The 22841-nt window shown below is 32.4% G+C and overlaps 2 protein-coding genes across 2 annotated transcripts in view; one reads left to right on the forward strand and one right to left on the reverse strand.

Moving 5' to 3' along the window:
• Positions 1-6159, forward strand: part of MS3_00002015 (uncharacterized protein) — a 38406-nt gene extending 32247 nt beyond the window's left edge. Inside the window, exons 3-4 of the mRNA XM_012939393.2 lie at positions 3751-3839; positions 5222-6159. Of these exons, the coding sequence (XP_012794847.2) occupies positions 3751-3786 (36 nt within the window). The 3' untranslated portion in view covers positions 3787-3839; positions 5222-6159. The remainder of the gene's footprint in view (positions 1-3750; positions 3840-5221) is intronic.
• An 8701-nt stretch (positions 6160-14860) lies between these two features.
• TPGS2 (Tubulin polyglutamylase complex subunit 2) lies at positions 14861-22248 on the reverse strand. The gene is made up of 7 exons (XM_051209574.1): positions 22207-22248; positions 19308-19848; positions 19105-19272; positions 18704-19071; positions 18535-18671; positions 16531-16599; positions 14861-15078 (listed from the first exon to the last, which is right to left on the reverse strand). Exons 2-7 carry the CDS (start codon positions 19345-19347, stop codon positions 15012-15014), a joined length of 849 nt encoding a protein of 282 aa, XP_051075031.1. The 5' UTR covers positions 19348-19848; positions 22207-22248; the 3' UTR covers positions 14861-15011.
• Between the last annotated feature and the right edge of the window lie 593 nt (positions 22249-22841).

Below are 22841 nucleotides of genomic sequence, written 5' to 3' on the forward strand. Positions count from 1 at the left end.
GAAGATACAAATAAAACAACAACAAGTGAATTTAAAATCAATTCTATTTTAGAAATGAAGAATGAGTACCAAGACAAACAAAAAAATTAAATCTAAAGTTTAAAATCTCAAGAAGAAAAAAAGCGGGAACAAAAAAAGATCAATGAATACGGATACATAAATGTATACAGATGTACTTGCTTAAGTTATCAGTATTTCATGTATATAATATACAATTTTAAAAATGATAAACTACATTATTTCATGACTGGTTAATTTTTAGAATTGTGTGAGAATGAATTTTTTTAAAAGTTAAAACTAACTAGAAACAATAATAACTCAATCAATTGATATTTCAATTTAGTTAATTTTATCAATATATAACTCCATTATGATCCAATAGAACATTTGAATATATATTTAGTTTACATAGTAACTATTCAATTAGATGATTTATTGGATTAAATTGATTAACTATTTGTATTATAAAGAAATGGATAGTTTATCAATTTATTTATTTATTTATTCAGTTATTCTTCTGAATTTCGTTGACACATTAAAACAAAAAAGATAAAATTGAATTTTTGTTTAAACTAGTTTTTTAATGGTTGAGATCATGAGTCAATTGAAACTAGACCACCATGCAAAACCTGGAAGTGCTGGATGGTCGTTTCGTCCCATTGTGAGACTCCTCAGAAGTGCGCATCTACGACTCCATCCCCCACGAGATTCGAATCCAGGACCTATCAGTCTCGTGCGTGATCACTTAACCACCAGACTACTGAGTCAGTCGGTATCCAACGGTGTTAATGTTTAACTTCAACTAATCCACGAAATTGAGTGACACATCCACCATTGTCATGAGTGAGTTACTATTTGACAACAGACCTGGTTGAACTCCACTGGTCACTAGTTCTCACAAAAACTCCAAGATATACCTCTCGAAGCCAGTCACTAGTGAGCATATGTTGACTCATGATCTCAACCATTGAAATTACTATAATATCCACAAAACTCTCTCTGATATTACACTAGTTTCCTTTAATTTTTCGTTCTTTTTATTTTTCTTTCTTTATATTTTCTTTATTTTTTTTGACAAAATTTATTATCATTAGTATTATATCTAAATAATTTGAGCGTAATCAAACAAACAACTTTTACTCTAATTTCTACTTCATTAACTCTGACCTGATAAAACTAGTTAATTAAGTAAGTAAATTAATTCAATTGTTTTCTTTTTTCTATGTATATCATCTAAGGTTAAGTAAATAAAGATAGAATGAAATCAAAGCGAAATATTTCACTACTTTTTTACAAAATTAAAGTGATTATTTATTAGATATTGATTCGACTTAAAAGATAGTAAGCATCCTGAATGGATAAGAAACTGGAAACCTAAATAAAAATGTATTAAAGAATATTAAGTGATTATTTATCATAGTCATGAAACTAGTTATTAGTATCCACATAAGTAAATATATAACGATATCCAAGAATACAATATATTTCCGTAGAGGATTGAGAAGGGAAGAACAGAAATGGAAAGCATTTGGTATGAAAATACAGGAACAATAAAATTCGAAACGATTGACCGATATTTGCAAAAGGAACAGTCACGTTTGAGACAGTTGATTGATATTTTGAAAACTAAATATTTACTGTATGATTCTCAGATTTTGCCCAGACACTCCGTAATTTTGTGTTCAAATATATTCGACTGTCCATACTGGTGTTCTCGTTCACTAAAGTCTCATTTTTGTTGATTTGTTACGATTTGATGAAAACATCTTTTTCAAAAAACAGGCCATTTCACTGAGTGACGTATGAATCGATATTAATATTGTAGAACTCATGTAACTGCTATTTTTAAGAATGTTCTCTACACTTCTGTGGTTAAAATAACCGAATCCAATCTGGATGAAATAGATTAATTTTTTTTCAAAATTCGCAAAAATCAAAGCACGAATATTGTTAACTCAATCACAAAAGTGAAGGAATTAATAAAGATGAAATTGCTGAAGTTTTTTTGTCTGATAGAGATTGTCTGTTTAGATGGAATTAGACGAAATATTATCAGTATAAGTGAGATGAGGTGTGTTGTTGATTCTTCTTTATTTTCCTATTTCCTTAACTCCTTCTGTTTACTGTTAAACCATTTCGTTCGACAACGAGTTGGTTTACATTTGAAATTTGAGTCTGAGAGGTTGATATATTTTATCAATGTCAACAGTGTTGTGAGACATTAAATGATAAATAACACTAAAAATGGGCGGCTTAATATAAAGCTCCTAACTTAAATTGTCGACTAATTGAGAACTAAGAAACTTATTTTTACGTCAAAGCTTTACTTAGGTCTTAACTCAGTTATCAAATGTCGTGCTTAATTGATATCTTGAGCATCTAAATGTTCTCATTTCATCTTCCCAGATGGTCATATATTTGAACGTGAATCGAACAAACTTAGATATGCTAAATACTGGTTATCAAACAATCTAAGTGTAATAAGCTGTTAACTTTCACTAAAAAGAAAAATAGCTAATTCCTAAAGGTGAACGATTCTTGTCAAACTGTAAACATAAAAATAAGTTTATCGTGAACTAGTTTCATATAAATTCAACAGATATTCAACTGTTATAAGCTTAATGAATGTTAAGATTTTGGTTTTATAACTGGCTGAAATATTCCTTATTATCCAGAATTCATTATTATAGATTTATATCATTGACCAAACTAACTTCCACTAAAATTTAGATTGTTCTTTTGTAAATTAATCCTAATCAAACAAACATGTAACAGCCAATCTTAAATTTACCTAAAGTGGGTAAACAATTATGAGTAATAAAATAATCTCAAAGTCTTTTATCAAATGTTACTAACTATTCTGTACATCCACATCGCTTATTATTTATACCTGAATAAACGAAGAACCACTGTAATTCTCACAACGCGAAGTAAGAACACAAAGACTGGTACAAGTGAACATTTATTAACCCAAAAACTTAACGACGTCTTTAGTCGAAAATGAGTTCATTTTCTATTTATTGTACATTCATTTTTAATACTAAAATAAAGGCACATATATGAAAAATACCCAGAGTTATAACTAAATCACATGCTATATGTCATACTGAGCATAGCTTATGTTAATTTTTAATACAAGACTATCGTATCTTGAATAAGACATCACTCAAATAAATTATTGTTTTACCAAATAAAATATTACACTGAAAACAGAAAACAAGAACTATACTGAGTAATCATTGCATTGAAATAAAAATAAAAGTAATATTGAACAAAAGAAGATCACAATGAATAAACGAATGTAATTTTGTCTTTATATCCTATCATATTGTGGTTTGTGCTACTGATATCGATAGATATAAGTAGTATGTATTATCAATCGAAAGTCAAACGTCTAGCAGTAGAAAATTACAAAGATCAAACAAAAGAGAATGGGAACAAAATAAAATGATTGATATGAAAACGAAGGAATAATCAAGTTTAAGACAGTTGATTAACATTTTATAAATGAAGTATTTATTGTATAGATCTCAGATTTTTTTAAAAAACATTCTGTAATTCTATATTCGAATACATTCAATTATCCTTACTAATGTTCTCGTTCACTATAATCACTGAATAGAATTTGATAAATACAAAGAAGTGTATAGATATGCATTAAATTTATGACTTCTAGATGTTGCTTTTAACTTGACAAATATGACAATAAATGAATTTCTATATATATATATATATCAATTTCTTTTACAGACTTGTTCAATTATACATACATATAGAAATGGATAATATAATTTTTGATTAGTTCTTCATTTAACTTTAAATTTACCTCTAAAATTGAAGTGAGTTAATTCAGTTTTATTTATTTTAATTTGAATCAGTTACTTAATTTCTTTTCTTTTCCTGTGTTTTTTTGTTGTTGTTGATAACATTTATTGAATCTACTTCAATGTGCAGTTGTTTTAAAGTAAATAATTTTTTTAAAAATTTCCCTTGAAAAATTTAAACAATTTATTTTTTTCAATGGTTGAGATCATGGGTCGTTTGAAGCTAGACCACCATGGGAAACCTGGAAGCATTGAATGGCCGTTTTGTCCTAGTATGGGACTCCTCAGTAGTGCACGTCTACGATTCCACCCCCCACGAGATTCGAATCCAGGACCTATCGGTTTCGTGCGTGGTCACTTAACCATTAGACCACTGAGTCAGTCGGTATCCAACGGTGTTAATGTTTAACTTCAACTAATCCACGAAGTTGAGCGACACATCCACCATTGTCATGAGTGAGTTACTATTTGACAACAGACCTGGTTGAACTCCACTGTGTTCTTTTTAGCTTTTCAGAGCTTCTTAGAATATAATACTTGTTTGACTGATACTTTACTAACTATATAATGTAACCTTTTATCAGGTATATTATACTGTTAATTTACATTCAAGTAAATAAGATTTTTAAAATTTGTATTTGTTTTAGAATTAATATCCATGATATATCATTATAAATGTTTATTATAAAATGTAGCTGAAATAATTGACAAGATTTTATTCATGAAGTTTCTAATAATAATTACATAATGGCCTGCAATTCATCCTTTTATTGGTCGTTTGAATCTTCTCGTTGATGTTTAGAACTGCTATTGATCAGTCTTTCACCGGCATATGTGCATCCTGTGCGGATTGCCTCGGTATTACATTAAGCCACAAGCATTAAAACAGAGACGGTTGGTGGCTGGCAGTGAAATCTAGGAAGCGCGTTTCGTCCTATCTCGAACCCTTCAGCTGGATATATCTGCATCCCAGAGTTGATGTTCATGCAGGAACTTGAACCCAATATCGTTCACTTCAAAAGTCATCGCGTTATTCACTTAGCTACTGAGTTCAGATAGTCACTAGCTTGTGCAATAGGGTGAACCTTATTCCTCTTTTGTATTGTTTGTTTGAATCTTTCTATTGATTGCCCCGATATTTTTCCCCAAATATCTGTCCCACCGCATTTATACAAATGAAATGTAATCATTTCGTGCAATTAATATTCAGTTGAGACGGAACCACCCTACCTACCAATAATAAGTAGTATATTTTAGATTACACAAAAATTGATGTATAGAATTTAGTCTAAATACTTAATAATACTTAATTATATCATGAATCCAAGTTATAGATAATAGGAATTGCAGTCTAGTATCTAGAGCTTTATAATCTAATTTATTTTATTTTATTTCAGTCGTTTTACAGGCACAATAATCAAATGATTGGGTGAAAACATTCCTACTAATTTCATGTAGTCAATAAAAATATATTATATTTTTTTATTAAATTGTTCTCAACTCAACCAAAATGCTCAAACTCTTCAGTGTGACTAAAAAAACATACCAGTTTCTAATAATCAATCTAATATTCATTTATTCTTCATTGTTTGCATCAACAAAATCAGTACGATCTTATATTACAGATTATGTTGCCATAGAGATTATTATTATTATTATTATTATCAATTCTTTGAATGTAAACGCATGAATCAAGTTTTTCCTGCCATATTCTACTTTCATCTTTCTTTTCTGTATCCTTCATTTCCATATGAAGTTTTTTACTGGATCATATAATAACTACCTTGTTTATTTCAGTGAATCAATAAATTAATTTTCAATATATGCATTTCTTAACAAGATAATAAAGAATAAACTACCTAAATCAATGAAAGAAAAAATTAGTAACTTTGTAAACATTATATACTGTGGTAACACTAACCCCCCCCCCATGAAAATAAAATGGAAATTGTTTCTTTCTTTTTTTTCAATTTTCTCATTATTTTAATTCTCTTTAAATCAATTTGTTTTCCAGTAAAAAAAGGCATGTCCTTTTTATTTTTCTTCTCTTAAACATTAACCTTTATTATATTTCATTTTTCTTTATTATTTTAATCAGGTACTGTCTATAATCTTTATAAAAAATAAAATAAACGTATCGAAATGGCTGTAAACTATTGCAAATTGTGTTAGAGTACAGTTTTATTATAATAATCCAATTGTTTATAATTTACACTGTATAAATGTTTGTTTGTTTTCTATTTAGTTATTTATTTATATATATCTGTAATTCACTCATTATTTCTATTTTAAAAATTATAAACAATAAAATATAATAGTTGCTCACTAATATAAACTCATATTAAATACTACAATGTTAGCATTAAAGAAAAAAAGTTGAAAGGAACTCATATTTTTTCAACAAAACAAAACAACATTAGGTGAACACACTTTTAATAATCCTGTTTTAAGATTTACAATGAAATGGAAATAGATAATTTAATCAAAATCATCATTTCGTTGTTGTTGGTGGAGGTGATAATAATAATAATAATAATAATAATAATAATAATAATAATAATAATAATGATGATGATGATGATGATGATGATGATGATGATGATGATGATGATGATGATGATGATGATGATGATGATGATGATGATGATGATGATGATGATGATGATGATGATGATGATGATGATGATGATGATGATGATGATGATGATGATGATGATGATGATGATGATGATGATGATGATGATGATGATGATGATGATGATGATGATGATGATGATGATGATGATGATGATGATGATGATGATGATGATGATGATGATGATGATGATGATGATGATGATGATGATGATGATGATGATGATGATGATGATGATGATGATGATGATGATGATGATGATGATGATGATGATGATGATGATGATGATGATGATGATGATGAAATTAGTCAAGAAGCATTTCTATAGAAAGAAAATAATAAATTAATTTTGTAAACAAATTACTCTTAAAGTTACTTTGTGTTTCCTTTTTTTCTTGGTAATTTTCTTCGAATATGTTTTCCTGATGAAAGAATATTTCAGAATATTTATTTTAAAAATTTATAATCACGATCACATTACCACTTATATTATGATTATTAAACTTTTATAATAGTAAATATGAATTTTGTTCTTTATGAATTAGTACAAGTGTACAGAACGGGAGGAAAATCGATCATAACAACTAAGGTATACACACATTATAGATAATTCATGTATAACGATACATGAAGAAGTCTGTGTAAGAACTATCTGAGATGGCACTAGAAATACGAAATAGGTATACATTTCAACTTATCTTATTGATGGATTCATTTACGATTATTAAATCGTCTTGGTTTATTTTATAATGTTCAGTATGGTATCTTCAAATTGACTGGGAAATAATTATATTTGAAGCGATCAAATTTCGATAGTGCAATAAGAAGACGAAGATTATCAGAACTATGTGATATATTAGCGCAATACATTTCGAACAATCTGATCACACATGATGTACTTGTTAAGAACATTTGTATATAAAAATAAGAGGCCAACTAGATTAGAAATGTAGGGTAAGAAGAGACAAGGATAATAAGGGAAATAATGTGAAAACAATTTGAAACCAAGGTAGGTTTAATGTGAGAACACAAAGGAGGTCATAAGATTGATCATAACTCGGTTTTTGTGGTGTTGTACGAAAGTATAAAAGAGCGTATACTAAGGTTCATTGAAGCTTTAGCCATACAAAATTTCAAACTCCCTCTGTGATTCAAACTATGAAATATTAGATAAAGGGTTGTCAGTTTTCTTGAAATGAACTGACGGGTCCAAGTATATTCACTTCATTTATTGAGAATAATTCTTTTTTTCTTACCTAATGGAGTGATGATTAGTTTCGTTTTATGAAGACAGACGAAATAACGATCATATTAGATGAAGTAACAGGCAAAATACACTAAATTTATAATGTTTACTGTTAAAATTCTCCTTTATTTCCTTGACAAGATCTTAAAAAGCCAAAAAAGACAATCAGAATTTGTTCGTTTACAGCTCAGTGAAAACACAATAGAATCTTGATAGAAAAACCACGGATTATGTGTCACGCTTTGAATTTTTGGTCATTCGGTTTACTTAGTATGCTTTCAAAAGTTTCTAAAGTGTCAAGGTTGTTCTTAAGCCTTTAAATACTTTTGTTCTCTGAAAATAAACAATTTTTGAAGTATAGCTTCTGTATTGTACCACTTGAAGCTCATGTGCATGAAGATTCGGAAGATCTGCCAAGAGCACGGGAAGACATTATCAACCATATGAGTTATAGACTTATCATTTCTTATTTATGTTTATTTAAAAAGGTTAGTCCGACTACCATAATCCGTCTTCAGTTTTAAATACAAATGTTTACTTACAAACTAGTGAACACCAAGGCAAATCATTTTTCTGAGCTCTAACCTGTTGAAAACCGTGTTAAAATATCCTTCTTTATTGGGTATTGTCGTATAAAATACTTGGGTGTTTAATGACTACAGATGAAAACGGCTAGACTATAATTTATAGACGAGCCAATCAGAAGCGTCTGAGGGGTTTCAAGGTTACAGCGCCCATTTCAGTACCTGGTGCTCACGTACAATCTGTTCACAGCGGATTTTAGAGAAAGCATGGTAATTGAGCAGATACAACAAGTGGGACTACTAAGAAATTCCTTTATTTGTGATTGTGGTAATCAAATGACTTGTGGACCTTGTTCAGACTACCATGATAATGTCTCTCTATGTAATATGTGTTGGAGGAAGAAGTCTGTTAGAATAGGATTTTTCGCCCGATCCAGATTGAGACCAAGGCAAATTATGATAACTGTTGCGAACTGGATAATAAAAGAACCAGTAACACTGACTGCATCCGGGTACTACAATATATACGGATGATTGGAGAGCGTACACATGCCTACATAGACTTGGTTATGCGGCATTTTGTGGACCCAACAACCGGAGTGCGCACAAAAAACTTTCAAGATATATGGTCGAGGCTGGAAGAGTTTTTGAGACCTTGTCATGGCTCCAGAGGCCTACCATTATGGACCCATATAGATGATTTCCTCTGTTGTATGCATTACGATTTCAGAACCTCTTTCTCACCTTGACAAGTTTTTGAACCATGTATAAGAATTGTATCCACTTTAGTTCTTTGGTTTTTTATAGTATATTTTTACTATATACTAAATTTTCTGATTGGCTAATGTTTCTCAAGGTCACTTAAGATTTGTTCAGAAGCCGTACATAAATTATAATCTCGCCATCGACATCTGAATAATGTACATTCTTTTCGCTACATACTGCCAGCAGCCACGATGTCTCTGGTTGGGCTTTTCTATAACATATGCAACGAAAGGCTGTAAACTTTTTATAAATGTACCTCAATAGGTTATCTGACTAACAAACATAATGATATGTTAAAAAACAAAAACGGAAAACTTGTTGAAATATTTAGATGGCAGGAACAGGTAGCCCAGATGTTCAAGCAGTATCCCATCCAAGTATGTTACCACTGCCACATCTATTTTATTGTGATCACGTTGCAATATTCATTGTTATATTATTTAGTTTTCCTAATGCCGACCAAGGTATAACATGAACAGTAGTCTCTGTAGTGCACTTCTTCGAACATTAGGTTTCTGCAATCTTGATAAAAATGTTCTTCTCTGTGATATTATTAACCATGTCGAAGAAGTTTCATTACAATAAACCAAGCTTAACTCATCAGACAAGTAAATAACTATTTTATAATAGAAATGATTGGTACTGAATTGGATTTTAGCAAAACAATCAATACTGGAATATAGGTACATTTAGTGCGCAAGTTGCAAACAAATTAACAGGCGCATTCTTTTAAGGAGACTGATTAACTTGGATCTGAATATCAACAACGGCAAAGCAGAAACCCTTAATTGTTATAATAAGTGTGCTCATTCTATGGGTTACAATACGGCAATAACAGTAAATTTAAAGCGATTAGTCCCTTTTATAAATTTGCTCTATCGAAATAACAGTAAAACAATAAGTGTTGTTAATACAGACAGTAGCTTAGAATCAATGTAGATATTTATTAAGCTACAACTTGACATAGTGACGAAAATTAACTTTCCAAGTCTATTGAAAAACGAAAGTGTATACTCAAATCCGTATAATTTGATAGACTCTATGCTTCATTACGTTTGATTTTCCACCTCTTACAAACTAAATAGAACACTGACAGCATTCAAAAACATTTTGAACAATTAAACCTGGTACCATATACTTTAGTGATTCTCTGTGAACATGCTATTCCGATACACTACACCATGAGTTCAACATATCTTGTTAACAGGAACGATAATGGTATTTTAATTATGAGTTCAATGAATTCACGAATATCACTTTATTTGTTATTAGTTATTGAAAGCACTTAAAATAACTGAGGTTAAATAAACTATGAATAAAACTTATCGCCAAAGCATTGCAGTGAAATTATATGAAATTGAAACCCTAAGTCATTTTTTGTATACCATATGTAACAGAACTTTTATTTTATAAATCTCCAATGGTACTCAGTTAACCGACATAATAAGACATTGATTAACAATCCATATTCACATTACTTCTCATCGTTTCATATACTCTCACCTTCACCCCACTGAAAACAATAGAAGCGAAGATAAATGAACAAGTCGAAAGCTGTTTGTGATATAACGGCTGGTATTATGTCAAGCTTATATAGGTTATTCTAGCCTCTGGACAGATGAGTCTATTCATTCTCCTCAAGACACATTTTACCCTGTCACTTATTCGCTTATCAACATTGACTGTTTATGTAAACGTATGTGTGTGCATCTCTTATCTTAGTCACCACATGCCTTTAAATTATCTGTGTCTGGATTTAAATATCAATTCGCGCTTGGTTAAATCGAGTTGGCTCACTATCCTCCTTCATTGTGTGTCATTTTGTTTTGCTTCGCTTTCCAATCAATGATTTTACGAAATATACGTATTCGAAATGCATTCTCGTGCTTGACTTATTTTAATCCCGTTATTCACCAACACGAGTCAAATCAGTGATAATATACGAAGATTAGCAATATGTATATTCCAATAACAAACATTCATACAATCTAACTGGAATCAGCTCTCGGGCCACCAGTTATTGCTCACGACGATTGTACGATTGTAAAGTATGAAGTTGTATCAGATGCGATCTTAAGAATTAACTACTAATAATTTGATCTCATAAGTAAATAAATCAAAAATAAAATCATTTCAAATAGAAGTCATTTATGGTTTTTATCATAGTAACTTATTTATTTCGTTTACACATCAAATATATGATTATCTATAATTAGATTAGTGTAATGATTAGTTACCAATTGAATTCTAACTGTACATTTCCTACTTTGTACTAACACAATTAATCATGATTACATTAAATGTCTATACGATTCTTTCAACTTTGTAAACCAATATAGTTTCCCAATAAGAAAGAGATGAATTAATGTGTATATTTTTTTGGATGTTAGCATACCTATTTTCAGACTATTGCTTCATTAATTATATAACAGTTCATATGAATGTATGGTGCATATACTCTCCGAATGTGTTTACCATACTTGACTATAGTTGTTGTAAGTATCTATAATAAGAAACCATGTGTATATGTATCTTTTCTGAAGAAAACATTTATTGTACATAAACTATAGTATCATTATTCATCTATTAATATGGAATATCCCGAAAGCCACTATTCATTTTAACCATTCAAAATGTATTGCCTTATTAAATCATGTAGTTTGATAAACTTCGTTCATCTGAAAATGTTAAACCGTTATGGTTGAAAATTGTGAAGGTTGTTTATCTTAAACACATTCTGAATCATAAGTGAACTTTATTTAGTCCCCTATTAACAGACAAATAAAACTAGACAGCCATTTTGTCCTAGTATGCAACGCCATAGCAACGTATATTCGCAGTCACCAAGTCTTGCCTCAAGCGCGTAACCTTTAGGTCATTCAGTAACCATACTGTGGTTCAATGATGATAGAACTCAAGCATCTCGGGAGCGAAAAAGGTACATCAATGGCAAAAGATCCTGTAACCGAGATTTCGTACTTTAACTGAAGTAGAAATTGTGAACTATTTGATATCCACTTAATGGTTTAAGGAAATGCGCTTGCAGTAAGACCTGAAGAGCTTTCCTTTGATCATTAGGGAGTTTGTGAATGCACACTCCTGATAACTCACATATACAACAGGACAAAATAAACATCCAGCCTTCTCTAGTCTTTACTTTTTACTTACTTACGCCTGTTACTCCTCGTGAAGGAGAATAGGCCGCTCACCAGCATTCTCCATCCAACCCTGTCCTGAACAATCCTTTCCAGCTGCTTCCAGTTCTTATTCATCCTTTTCATATCTGCTTCTATTATCCGACGCAATGTGTTCTTTGGCCTTCCTCTTTTTCGATTCCCTTCAGGATTCCAAGTTAGGGCTTGCCTCGTGATGCAGTTTGACGATTTGCGTAATGTATGTCCTATCCATTTCCATCGTCTTTTCATAATTTCTTCTTCAGCTGGAAGCTGGTTTGTTCTCTCCCACAGAAGGCTGTTGCTGAGGGTATCCGGCCAATGGATGTTGAGTATCTTGCGTAGACAGCTATTTATAAATACTTGTACTTTCTTGATTGTGGTTGTTGTAGTTCTCCAAGTTTCAGCTCCATACAGTAGAACTGCCTTGACGTTCGTATTGAAGATTCTCACTTTGACATTGGTTGACAGTTGTTTTGAGTTCTATGTGTTCTTCAATTGTACGAATGCGACCCTTGCTTTGCCGATCCTTGCCTTTACGTCTGCATCTGAGCCTCTGTTATGACCTTGGATGTCTGACTTTTCGATCACACGACTTATCTACCAATCCGAATACGACTTATACGAATCTTCGCACTAGGCCAACCAATGACGTTCAACCGGTGTGGGCAGTTTAGTGTCCTTATTAGTCCTATGTCCTACGAGCCCTTCCACTTGAGTCCAGAACAAGATACCAGCTTCCGAATCAGAGCAGATCGTTTATTTCAGGCATACTTAGTTTATATATCAATCACACAGACCGCAACGTACCATAAAATAGGAAATAATATTTGTACACAAATAAGCCCAAAAAGTGGCTGTGAATGTGGGAGGCAGTAGTTAATAAACTGAACATAACTTAAGAACCGTAAATCGTACAATAATAAATTATAGGCCAAAATAAAGCTTGTCATAAGGGGGATATAAATATACATAGTGTAATTGTTGAGTAGTTATACAATAAGAATATTAGTCCATGAATAGTCCTCGGAAGTTACCTGTAACTTAATCTCCACTCGGATATAACAGCCTCCTTGTTCATCGATGATGCTTCCTAGGTATGTGAACGATTCTACATCTTCCAGAGTTTCGCCATCAAGAGTGATTGGAGTGCTGTTCTCCGTGTTGAATTTGAGGACCTTGGTTTTCCCTTTGTGTATGCTGAGGCCTACTGATGCAGAGACTGCTGCTACACTGGCTGTCTTTGTCTGCATCTGTTCGTGTGTATGCGATAGGAGGGCTAGGTCATCTGCGAAGTCCAAATCGTCTAATTGGTTCTGAGCTGTCCATTGTATTCCGTGTTTTCGTTCAGATGTCGAGGTCTTCATAATCCAGTCGACCACCAGATGAAAGAGGAAGGGAGAGAGTAAACAGCCTTGTCTGACTCCGGTCCTTACTTGGAATGCATCTGTCACCTGTCCTCCATGCACGACTTTGCATTGTAGTCCGTCGTATGAGTTCCAGATAATATTGACAATCTTCTCAGGAACTCCGTAGTGTCGAAGAAGTTTCCATAACGTCCTCCTATCCACACTGTCAAATGCCTTTTCATAATCAATGAAGTTGATGTAGAGTGATGAGTTCCACTCAACTGATTGTTCGACGATGATCCGTAGCGTTGCAATTTGGTATGTGCACGATCGATCCTTACGGACTCCAGCTTGTTGATCTCGAAGTTGGGCGTCTACTGCATCTTTCATCCGATTCAGCAACACTCTGTTGAAGACCTTCCCTGGTATTGACAGTAGTGTAATGCCTCTGTAGTTCTCACATCTGCCCAGATCTCCTTTCTTTGAAATCTTGATGAGGTGCTCCTCTTTCCAGTTCATCGGCACTTGTTCCTCCTCCCAAATCCTTTTCAATAGAAAGTAAAGCATCTTTGTAGTTACTTCGATGTCTGATTTCAGTGCTTCAGCTGGTATGTTGTCGGGTCCCGCTGCTTTCCCGTTCTTGATTTGTCTGACGGCCATTTTGATTTCTTCCTTCGTTGGTGGGTTGACGTCTATGGGAAGATCTGTGTGTGCTGCTTCGATGTCCGGTGGATTCATTGGAGCTGGCCCATTCAGGAGTTCCTCGAAGTATTCTACCCATCTGTTACGCTGTTGTTGAATTTCAGTGATTGGCTTGCCTTCTTTGTCTTTGACCGGTTTCTCTGGTTTACTGTATTTCCCTGCTAGTTTCTTCGTTGTATCGTGAAGCTGTTTCATATTTCCTTCTCTAGTAGCTTTTTCCGCCGTCGTTGCTAGTTCTTCCACGTACTTCTTCTTGTCGGCTCTAATGCTTTTCTTCACTTGCTTGTTTGCTTCTGTGTATTCAGCTTGTGCTTGGACTTTCTCTGCTCGTCTCTAGTCTTAAGGGATATCTTTTTTAAGTCAATCTTTGATGTATAATATATTCAACATGAAGGTGTGTTTTGAAATCATGAACACTTAAGTTGAGTCTGCGAGCATTTTGCGTATTTATGACCTATTGACTTAATGTACAATTCATAAAATGCATGTTTTTTGACACTGATAGCTACAACTTTGAAGCTGAGGCTTTATTATTTATACCAATAGATACTGAGCAAATTCATCTTTAAATAACAGTCATACTTATTAACATGTAGATACATTTATTAATAGGATAAGTTACAAATAAGACAAAACAAGCACTCATCTTTTCAAATATATATTTCAAAATATAATTTATATTATTGGCTCTAAATAATTCGACTTAAGGAATACTTGTTGAAGCCAAAGATCATTTAATAATTACAAAAAAATCCTCAAGATGAATAAATAAATAAACACTTTTCAACAGTTTTCATTTTTTTGACCTTCTACCAGTATTCACAATAACATTTGATCTTGAATCCCATAAGTCAGTAGAACTGAAATTTTCGGATAAAACAAGCAAAATAATAATTTTTTTAAATATTATTTAAATTAAACATTGAAGAAGTCTACATTGTAATGTGTCGATGTTAAAATGAAATAGAATAATTTAGAATAACTCTACTAATTCATTGAATTTATACTACCAGAATCTATACACTTGATGATTACGATCACATTATGACACTGGATATTAACTGTAATATATTTTATCATTATTCGACTGTACAATCAGTCAATTATAAACAACGTAAGAAGTAACATAAAGTATATATGTTCAAATTAAAATATCCTACGGCAAGAAAAATCTCCATTTACAATATCGACTATGTAAACAGAGTTATTTTTCCACAGAAAATCAATATACTTTACATTTCTCTATTTCTAGATACCAGGAAACTGATTGTTTTATGACTAAGTAGTTAAAAATTAGGAAGATTAGTTTGTAGAAAGCAACTAGTCCCTTTGATAAATTTGAATAATTCAGGGAGCATACGAAATTCATCAGCAGTATGTGATATATTAGAGCAATAAATATCGAACAATCTGGTTATACATATACTTCTTAAGACGAGTCTGTTATACTCCAATGAGCCTATCAATTTACAAGTGTTTGTGCACACATACATAGGGAGTACGAATCGTGATCGCTATGTAACTGTGACTGGACACAAGATCAAATGAATTCAAATAACAACATAGGAAAAGCAAACATCTTTCGCCGTTACGAAACATTTGGTTTATACATATAAATGGTTAGGTAGACAAATTGAAAGATAAGAAAGATAATGAGGAAAACTTTGTAAATCATATCACACTAAATAATAAATCAGTAGGATCAGGGTAAGAACAAGCCCCTTTTGAACATATAAAGGGGCTTCAGTCTTCATTTGACCGAGGCCTTAATAAATCTTAGTATGCGTTTTCTAAACACGTATCCAACACTGCAAGGTTAATTTGATTTCCACCCCATGACTAATCTTAACCAAATGTTTCGCAACGGCGAAAGATATATATATATATATATATATATATATATATAATATAGGTTCAAAAAACTTTTCACATTTCGTTGTCCAAACTTCTAATATGTTATTTTAGAAATCATAATAAGTAGAATATAAAATCCTATTTTCCAACAAACTTAACTAATCCAGATGGAAAGCTATTCTGCATGTGATCATAAGTCTTTCAATTTTTAGATCTATAAAATGCAGACTATAAACATTGACATATCTAGAATTCAACCAGTAAAGACTTCAGTGGAAATGATATCAGCAGGTATTCAAGCTTAAGTTCTTATTTTTAGTCAAAATTAGATTTGTAAACGATCACGATATAATTTAGCTTGCTAATATCATTTGATAAGGAACGAAATCAAGAATGGCTTCAAATAATTTTAAGTCGAAGATTTAGTGCATAAATCAGCAGATAAGAGCCTAACATACCTTCCGTGTTTGTTCGACATATCCGATTGAACGGTAGTTTTTCCAAAAGAATTAGAACGATTCATCCTACTAAAAAGAAAGTAAAAAGAGTTTTAAATCAAACAATAATGAATATTTATTATGTTGACGATTTCAAAACAATGTTCGATAAACAAGGAAACCAGTGAGAAATATCACAATGTGTTACCAATAAAACTCACAAACAGATTATCAACAAATATTAAAACAGCTCATAATCCCTTTTTAAATTCATTGCGGAAAATGTTTGCTCCAAAGATTATAGCTTTATAAAATAATAATAATTAACTATTTAACTATCAAAACCCTTAATTTCAGATTTTCTGCTGAAGGATAACTATGTACGGTTTCCGAACCCAAAACTTCTCAGCCATGTGAATCATACAGTTCTAAGTTACAAACATTGTGGATATAACAAGGTTAAAGAAACTTACTGTGTAACTTTGCTCTCAAAACTCGAGAGATAATCTTGTACCCACGAACATTAGAAACCAAAACTTTAAACAGATGAACCCACATGTAACTGACTACCGGAGTAGACTTACTACAGTATGAGTAACACACAATATGTATGCAGTAAGTTAATTAACAAATACAGGTATATGTGCTCAGCTTTAAGCCGCATAGTTGAGGTGTTAGTGATACTACCCGGTTACCTAAACTAAAGTAAATAATGCATGATCTAAACCAGCTACCTACTGGTTGATGACCAGCAAAATATATTTTTAATTAACTTGGCATGTTTTAAAGACCAGAAATATCTTTTAAGGCACTTAGGCATGTTATAAAAAGTGTCATTTGTACTGAATGATGAAATAAAGCCTGGTTGTTAGAATAATGAATACTTTATACAACGAGCTACATTTGAAATATTGATTTGAAATTTTTTTATAAACGCAAACTAGAGTCCTAACTCTCAAATACTGAATAGTTCAAGTGTCTACGTAGAAAAAACCATAGAAATCACAATATTTTCTGCTTTATACTTCTTTAAAACTGAGGTTTAACCATAACAATCAGCTCTAAGCCCATAAAATGCTACAATGGCTACAGTGAAATGGTATCTTTAAATTAGTTCGTAAATTACACCACCTTAAAATTATTGAAGGATTCTCTCACACTTTCAGACTGTCGACAAGTGAAACATTCGCCTAAGTATTCATCCAGCAATATACTCGAAACTCACACTATTATTATGTTTTCAAGGCGATTTATTGGCCTGAGAAATCACTGTATATATCTAGTGCGATCTTATCTTTTAGGTACAGAGTTGTCTATATTATATGATTCAGTAAATGAGTGATCAGCTAAAAGGACTTACACACTATAGATTCGTTGGCATTCTTATTTGTTTAAAAGTATTTTAATTTTTAAAATCAACTCGTAATTTTTTAAAGAGATTTTGAGCCATTAAAACGACCGTAATGAAAATAACTTAAGAAACTTTTACGCTCCGTACGACGCGAGATTAGCTACACTAAATATCTTCAATTAATCACGTAAAACAATCGGATGACAACTGATCATAGCTTTCAAATTGCTTAAAAACAAAGCTGGCAAAGACAACCCACTGCTACTCTCGTTATTCAAAACAATAAACTTGCAAAATCACCAAACATTTCACAACTCTGTGACCAAATACCGGCCGGAAGAACACCAACCTTCTGGCTTAAATTTTCATGGTAACATTCTTCATTCACATGTGAGAAAAGTCCCCTTAATATATATACTTTAAAGGTTACGTCAGACACGAGTTCATACACAGGATTACCACAAGTGCTCTAATGCCCCATTTCCACTAAGACTCATTCGTAAAAGCAGGTGTTTGGTCATACTGAAACACTAAATTTTATGTTTATATATGAGATTTAGCGCTATCCAAACTAGATGCTATACAATGCTTTCGGTATAACACTATGAAGACACTAAATTTATAGACAAAATTAGTATGAACTAAACTAATACTTATGTTACATGTAACTTTACCTAGAAAATTCAAAGTTCAGTAGTTTCCTGGAGTTAAGGGAAACAGGAACCCAGTCTTCTAAGTTCGCTGAAAATTGTTCGTGAGATTCACGTGTATTCAGAAACAAACGTTCAGGTGTGTATAAAGAACATAATTGCTGAAAAAGTGATGGGAAAATGTAAACATTACTTGGCTACTTGGAATTGGATCATCGTCAGTGTACCAAAGTTGCCAATCTTGTAAGCCTAAATGTACAACTGCTAATCTGATGTACTGCCGAAATGTGCAGCAAATCTTGTGAATACTCAAATCATTATTTAAAATAAAAACACCTTCTTGATTATCACTAAAAACAAAAATAACCGTAGTGCCATTCAGACACTTTTCTAGTTCATAACTAGTCGGCCATCTATTGAATCCAGGGCCCAGCAAACTGTTTACAAATACCTCAAAATCGTCGTTTTTTGCCTCTCCATCAAGATTTATGCAACTTAATTTTATGGATTTGAAATCCTCTAGTTTATTTATCTTGATTAGTCCAGCTACAGATGTTTTTTCTAAAGAATTCTCTTAATTATGTTACAACTTACCATTACAAATACTGTACCATCCAAGCTCGATGCCATTAGTAGTCAGATAAAAGTCTTTTAAATCATTTGGCAAAGTTAAGTTGTTAAGCGACTCCCATATTTGAATTTTTTCTTCTGAAACCGGTTCATTTGTTTTCAAATAAACATCATAAACACCGGGTTTGGTAACTTAAAAAATTAAAAAACATGAAGATGAGTAGTACCTATTATATCTTTTAAATCTTGAAGTGTTTTAAGGAACATGCGGAAATATTGTGCTCCTCGTTGATATATGGAAATTCAACCACTGAATGACTTGATTATTTAATTCTATAGAGTATGCAACGCCTAGGTAGGAAAGACACAGAAGTATACTTAGATCTGAGAACATAAAATGTTGACAGTTTCCATTGGAATAAGGTTTCGAAAAAAGAGCGGCAATTGAATAAATTTATATGAAGTTGTTGTGGATTTTAATTTGATATTATGGATGAAACAATCGTAGGAGCGATCAGTCCATCAAGATGCATACGTCAGTCTCCAATTGTAAAGACAGAAGGTCAGATAACTTTTGTTAACCCTTTAGTTTTATAGTACTGCAAAGATCTGATTTCGCTTTATATGAATCAGTAGTTGCTAATAGCGTATGTTCTAAAACCGAATCCCAGTAATTCGCCGCCTGATGTGCTAAACAGAACTCCAAAACCAAAAGACTAGATCTTGGTTTCTGGGATCTTTTGAGGACATCGTTTCAGGTTATCAGTCCTAGATGGAAGAAATAAATTAGATATATTGGTGCAAAAGTTATTATTCTGTGTACAGCAAGCAAAAATGAAATTAACTACCAACCCACACTCGAGTAACAGAATTAAGTGAAAGCGTGTACGTCTATTTTTAGACGACAGATCATAAAGACCTTTCATTATTTCAGCCCTATACTTATCAGACCCATTCGACTACATCCACTTCATAGTCAAAATAAGAGCTCACTGATGAAATTTAATATTCCGAATTCGATCTCACGTGTATTTGGTATGATATTCTGAGAATTATTTTCATCTAAATCCCGATATGTTTTACGAATTTACGATAAAACTGGAAAGTCTTTGTAGGCAACTTTCTTGTGCTTCCTCTTATATTAGTTATCTTTATAATCAGCGACCGAGGAGAAAGTAAGAACTAAAATGTAAATGTTCTTGGATATATATTTCAGTAATCGAATGCACCAGCATATGTAGTAGGGACAGACAACAAAAGTATAATTGAATCGAACGAATACAACTGAATTGGAATAACAGTCGTATTGGATTAAAAACAAATTTAGACATCTTCTCAATTGGATTGGGTTCTTACTAACACTGGCAACTAGAATCAGCAGCAATTGTATTAGAATGAAAATAAAACTGGCAATAGAATATCCAGCAATTGTATTGTAGTTAAATAAACCCATGACTACATCAGACTGATCTGTATTGTATTAAAATGGATACGAAATGTCCAGAGTGTCAATTAGTCAGCGTGTCTCAGGTATTTGTAAAACAGTATAACAATGTAATACGATCGACAGATAGGTATATAGGCTGACAACCACTCAAAAGAATATTAGAAGGATTCACATGTAAGGCACAAGTTAACCAATAGGATTGAACTAATTCATTTGACAATCACATGCTTAGTTAGATGTCGTATTTTGAAATGAATGTGCCATTTTACTTATCTCACAAATCTGTATTATACAATGTCAGTACTTACGGTCCTGAGGTTATAACTGCAAACTCAAGCTCCTTATGATCAATAACGCTAGTTAAAGAGACTCCATATCTTATGTAGTGATGAAAGATACTATAGGGACCATATCGCTCTACTACACTTACACAAGAATTTACAGTATGACCATAATTTATGGACGACATTTAAGTGACGCTAAAGTGACTTTTGGAAAATTCCGCTACTCACTGGAGTTGAAAGAGGAATATAAATTAGTGTGAGGAGTTGGGATTAGCATTTAGAGTTAAACCCTAAAGTTAGGAACAATAGTTAAAAATTTCACTCCCAAGTGATATCAACTATGAGGTCAAAATACTGCTTAGCCGTAAGAATGAATGTGATTAGTGCCAAAATTCAAGACGCTATCTTTAACTTTGTTAATTCGTCCGCAAATTTACATTTTCACAAAATTAGAGCACTTCCTTGTGTAAATTTTAATGGAACAATGAGAAGGTGTAGTTGATCTGAAAAAAAATGATGTAATAATCTTATAAATTTCGAACAATTCGGTCACATATGCTTTCCAAGGCATTTTATAAGAAAATTAGTGAAGGTTAATGATATGAAATCCTAATCGATAGCAAACCACATGATTGAAACAGGCCGTAGAACTGACATCGAAGGGTTCTGTGGAAAATTTGAGGAACGAATTATTGACTATTCACAAATTCAAACCTTTTTTATGAGTACAGAAACGGCCCGTCATAACCTTTAGTTTGTTCTGATAGTCTTCAAGCCATTTTATGGCCTAGGAGTAAAGTTCCATTATAAAGGTTTCTAATTCAATCTCTAGGTAAAAAATAATTTACACAGATTCTCAATTCTGCTTTTGAGTCTATATGAGGGATTCTACTGATAGCTTAGCAGGGATCCTTAAAGAATAAGTCTAACGGAATATTCATGAACTTCCCTGCCTCTTTTTAACAAAAGAAGATTAACTATATATGAATATTCACTTAAAAACAACGCTTTTTCTGTATTTTTTTGAATTTTTTCGATTTTTCTGGACTTTTTAAAAGATTTACCAAACTTACTTCAAAGATAAGAAAATGGACAGAATATTATTCCTTTACAGTTAGCTTGAAATAGCAATATAGATCATCTCCATCAAATTACCAATAATATTATTGGTTCAGCTGACCTGATCAGCAATTTAATAAATAACGCAGTTACCAAAAGCATGGGGTTTAAAGCACATAATGTAGGTTTAGACAATATGTAATGCATAGGACAAATTGCATGAAGACATATGGCTTTACAACACTTATCTCTATGTTTTTAAAGGCCGCACAAAAGTCACTCAACCATCTATATCAGAACAAAAGACCCTTAGAATCTGAAAAACAGTCAATCGACCTGTTCCGTGGAATTTCAAAACCACACAAAGCATTTAGTTATGGAAACGTAACAAATCAGCATCCAATGGTTCATATGGTTCTTCAGTCTTCAAATGATGAAAATAGTTGTAGACTGAATAAAATGAGCTTTCGCTTAACGAGCTTGCGTATCTGGTAGCAGTGGATCACCAATAGCTCCAGGCAGGAACCTAGGTATATTAACGATGATAGAGGAAAAAGAAATTGATAAATCATAGTAAGATATTATCTTTAGTTCTTAAGAAATGATCAAGTTTCCTCTTAAAGGACTCCTAGGAAGTCGCTTGGACTAGCTCAGCCGGCGGCGAATTCTGGAATCTTGCAGCTCTTGAGGAGTAGATATGTCTACAGACCGTTCTGCTGTGTTGTGTCTCTAGTTTATGGGTGTTGCCCCTTTGGTTTGTGTTGGAGCTAAACTTAAGCAGGTGTTTAAGAGGATTGTGTGTCAGTGAACCTGTGTCAATTTCGATAGGATTGCCTTTCAGTGAAGGTTCAGCTTCTCCTTAAAAATATTCACTGATGTAGCCGATACCACTTGTTCGCGTAGGGCGTTCCAGTCACTGACTACTCAATGAGAAAAACGGGACTCCACTTTAAGTTTATTAGATCGCTGTT

Source organism: Schistosoma haematobium, chromosome 1, assembly GCF_000699445.3.
Source record: "Schistosoma haematobium chromosome 1, whole genome shotgun sequence".
NCBI lineage: Eukaryota > Metazoa > Platyhelminthes > Trematoda > Strigeidida > Schistosomatidae > Schistosoma > Schistosoma haematobium.

Coding starts and splice junctions, on each gene's coding strand:
- TPGS2 (XM_051209574.1), bottom strand. CDS start 19,347: ATGTTCCTTAAAACACTTCAAGATTTAAAAGATATAATAG. Junction 18,672..18,703: donor ATCCAATTCCAAGTAGCCAA/GTAATGTTTACA, acceptor TCACTTTTTCAG/CAATTATGTTCTTTATACAC. Junction 15,079..16,530: donor ATGTCGAACAAACACGGAAG/GTATGTTAGGCT, acceptor CGAAAATTTCAG/TTCTACTGACTTATGGGATT.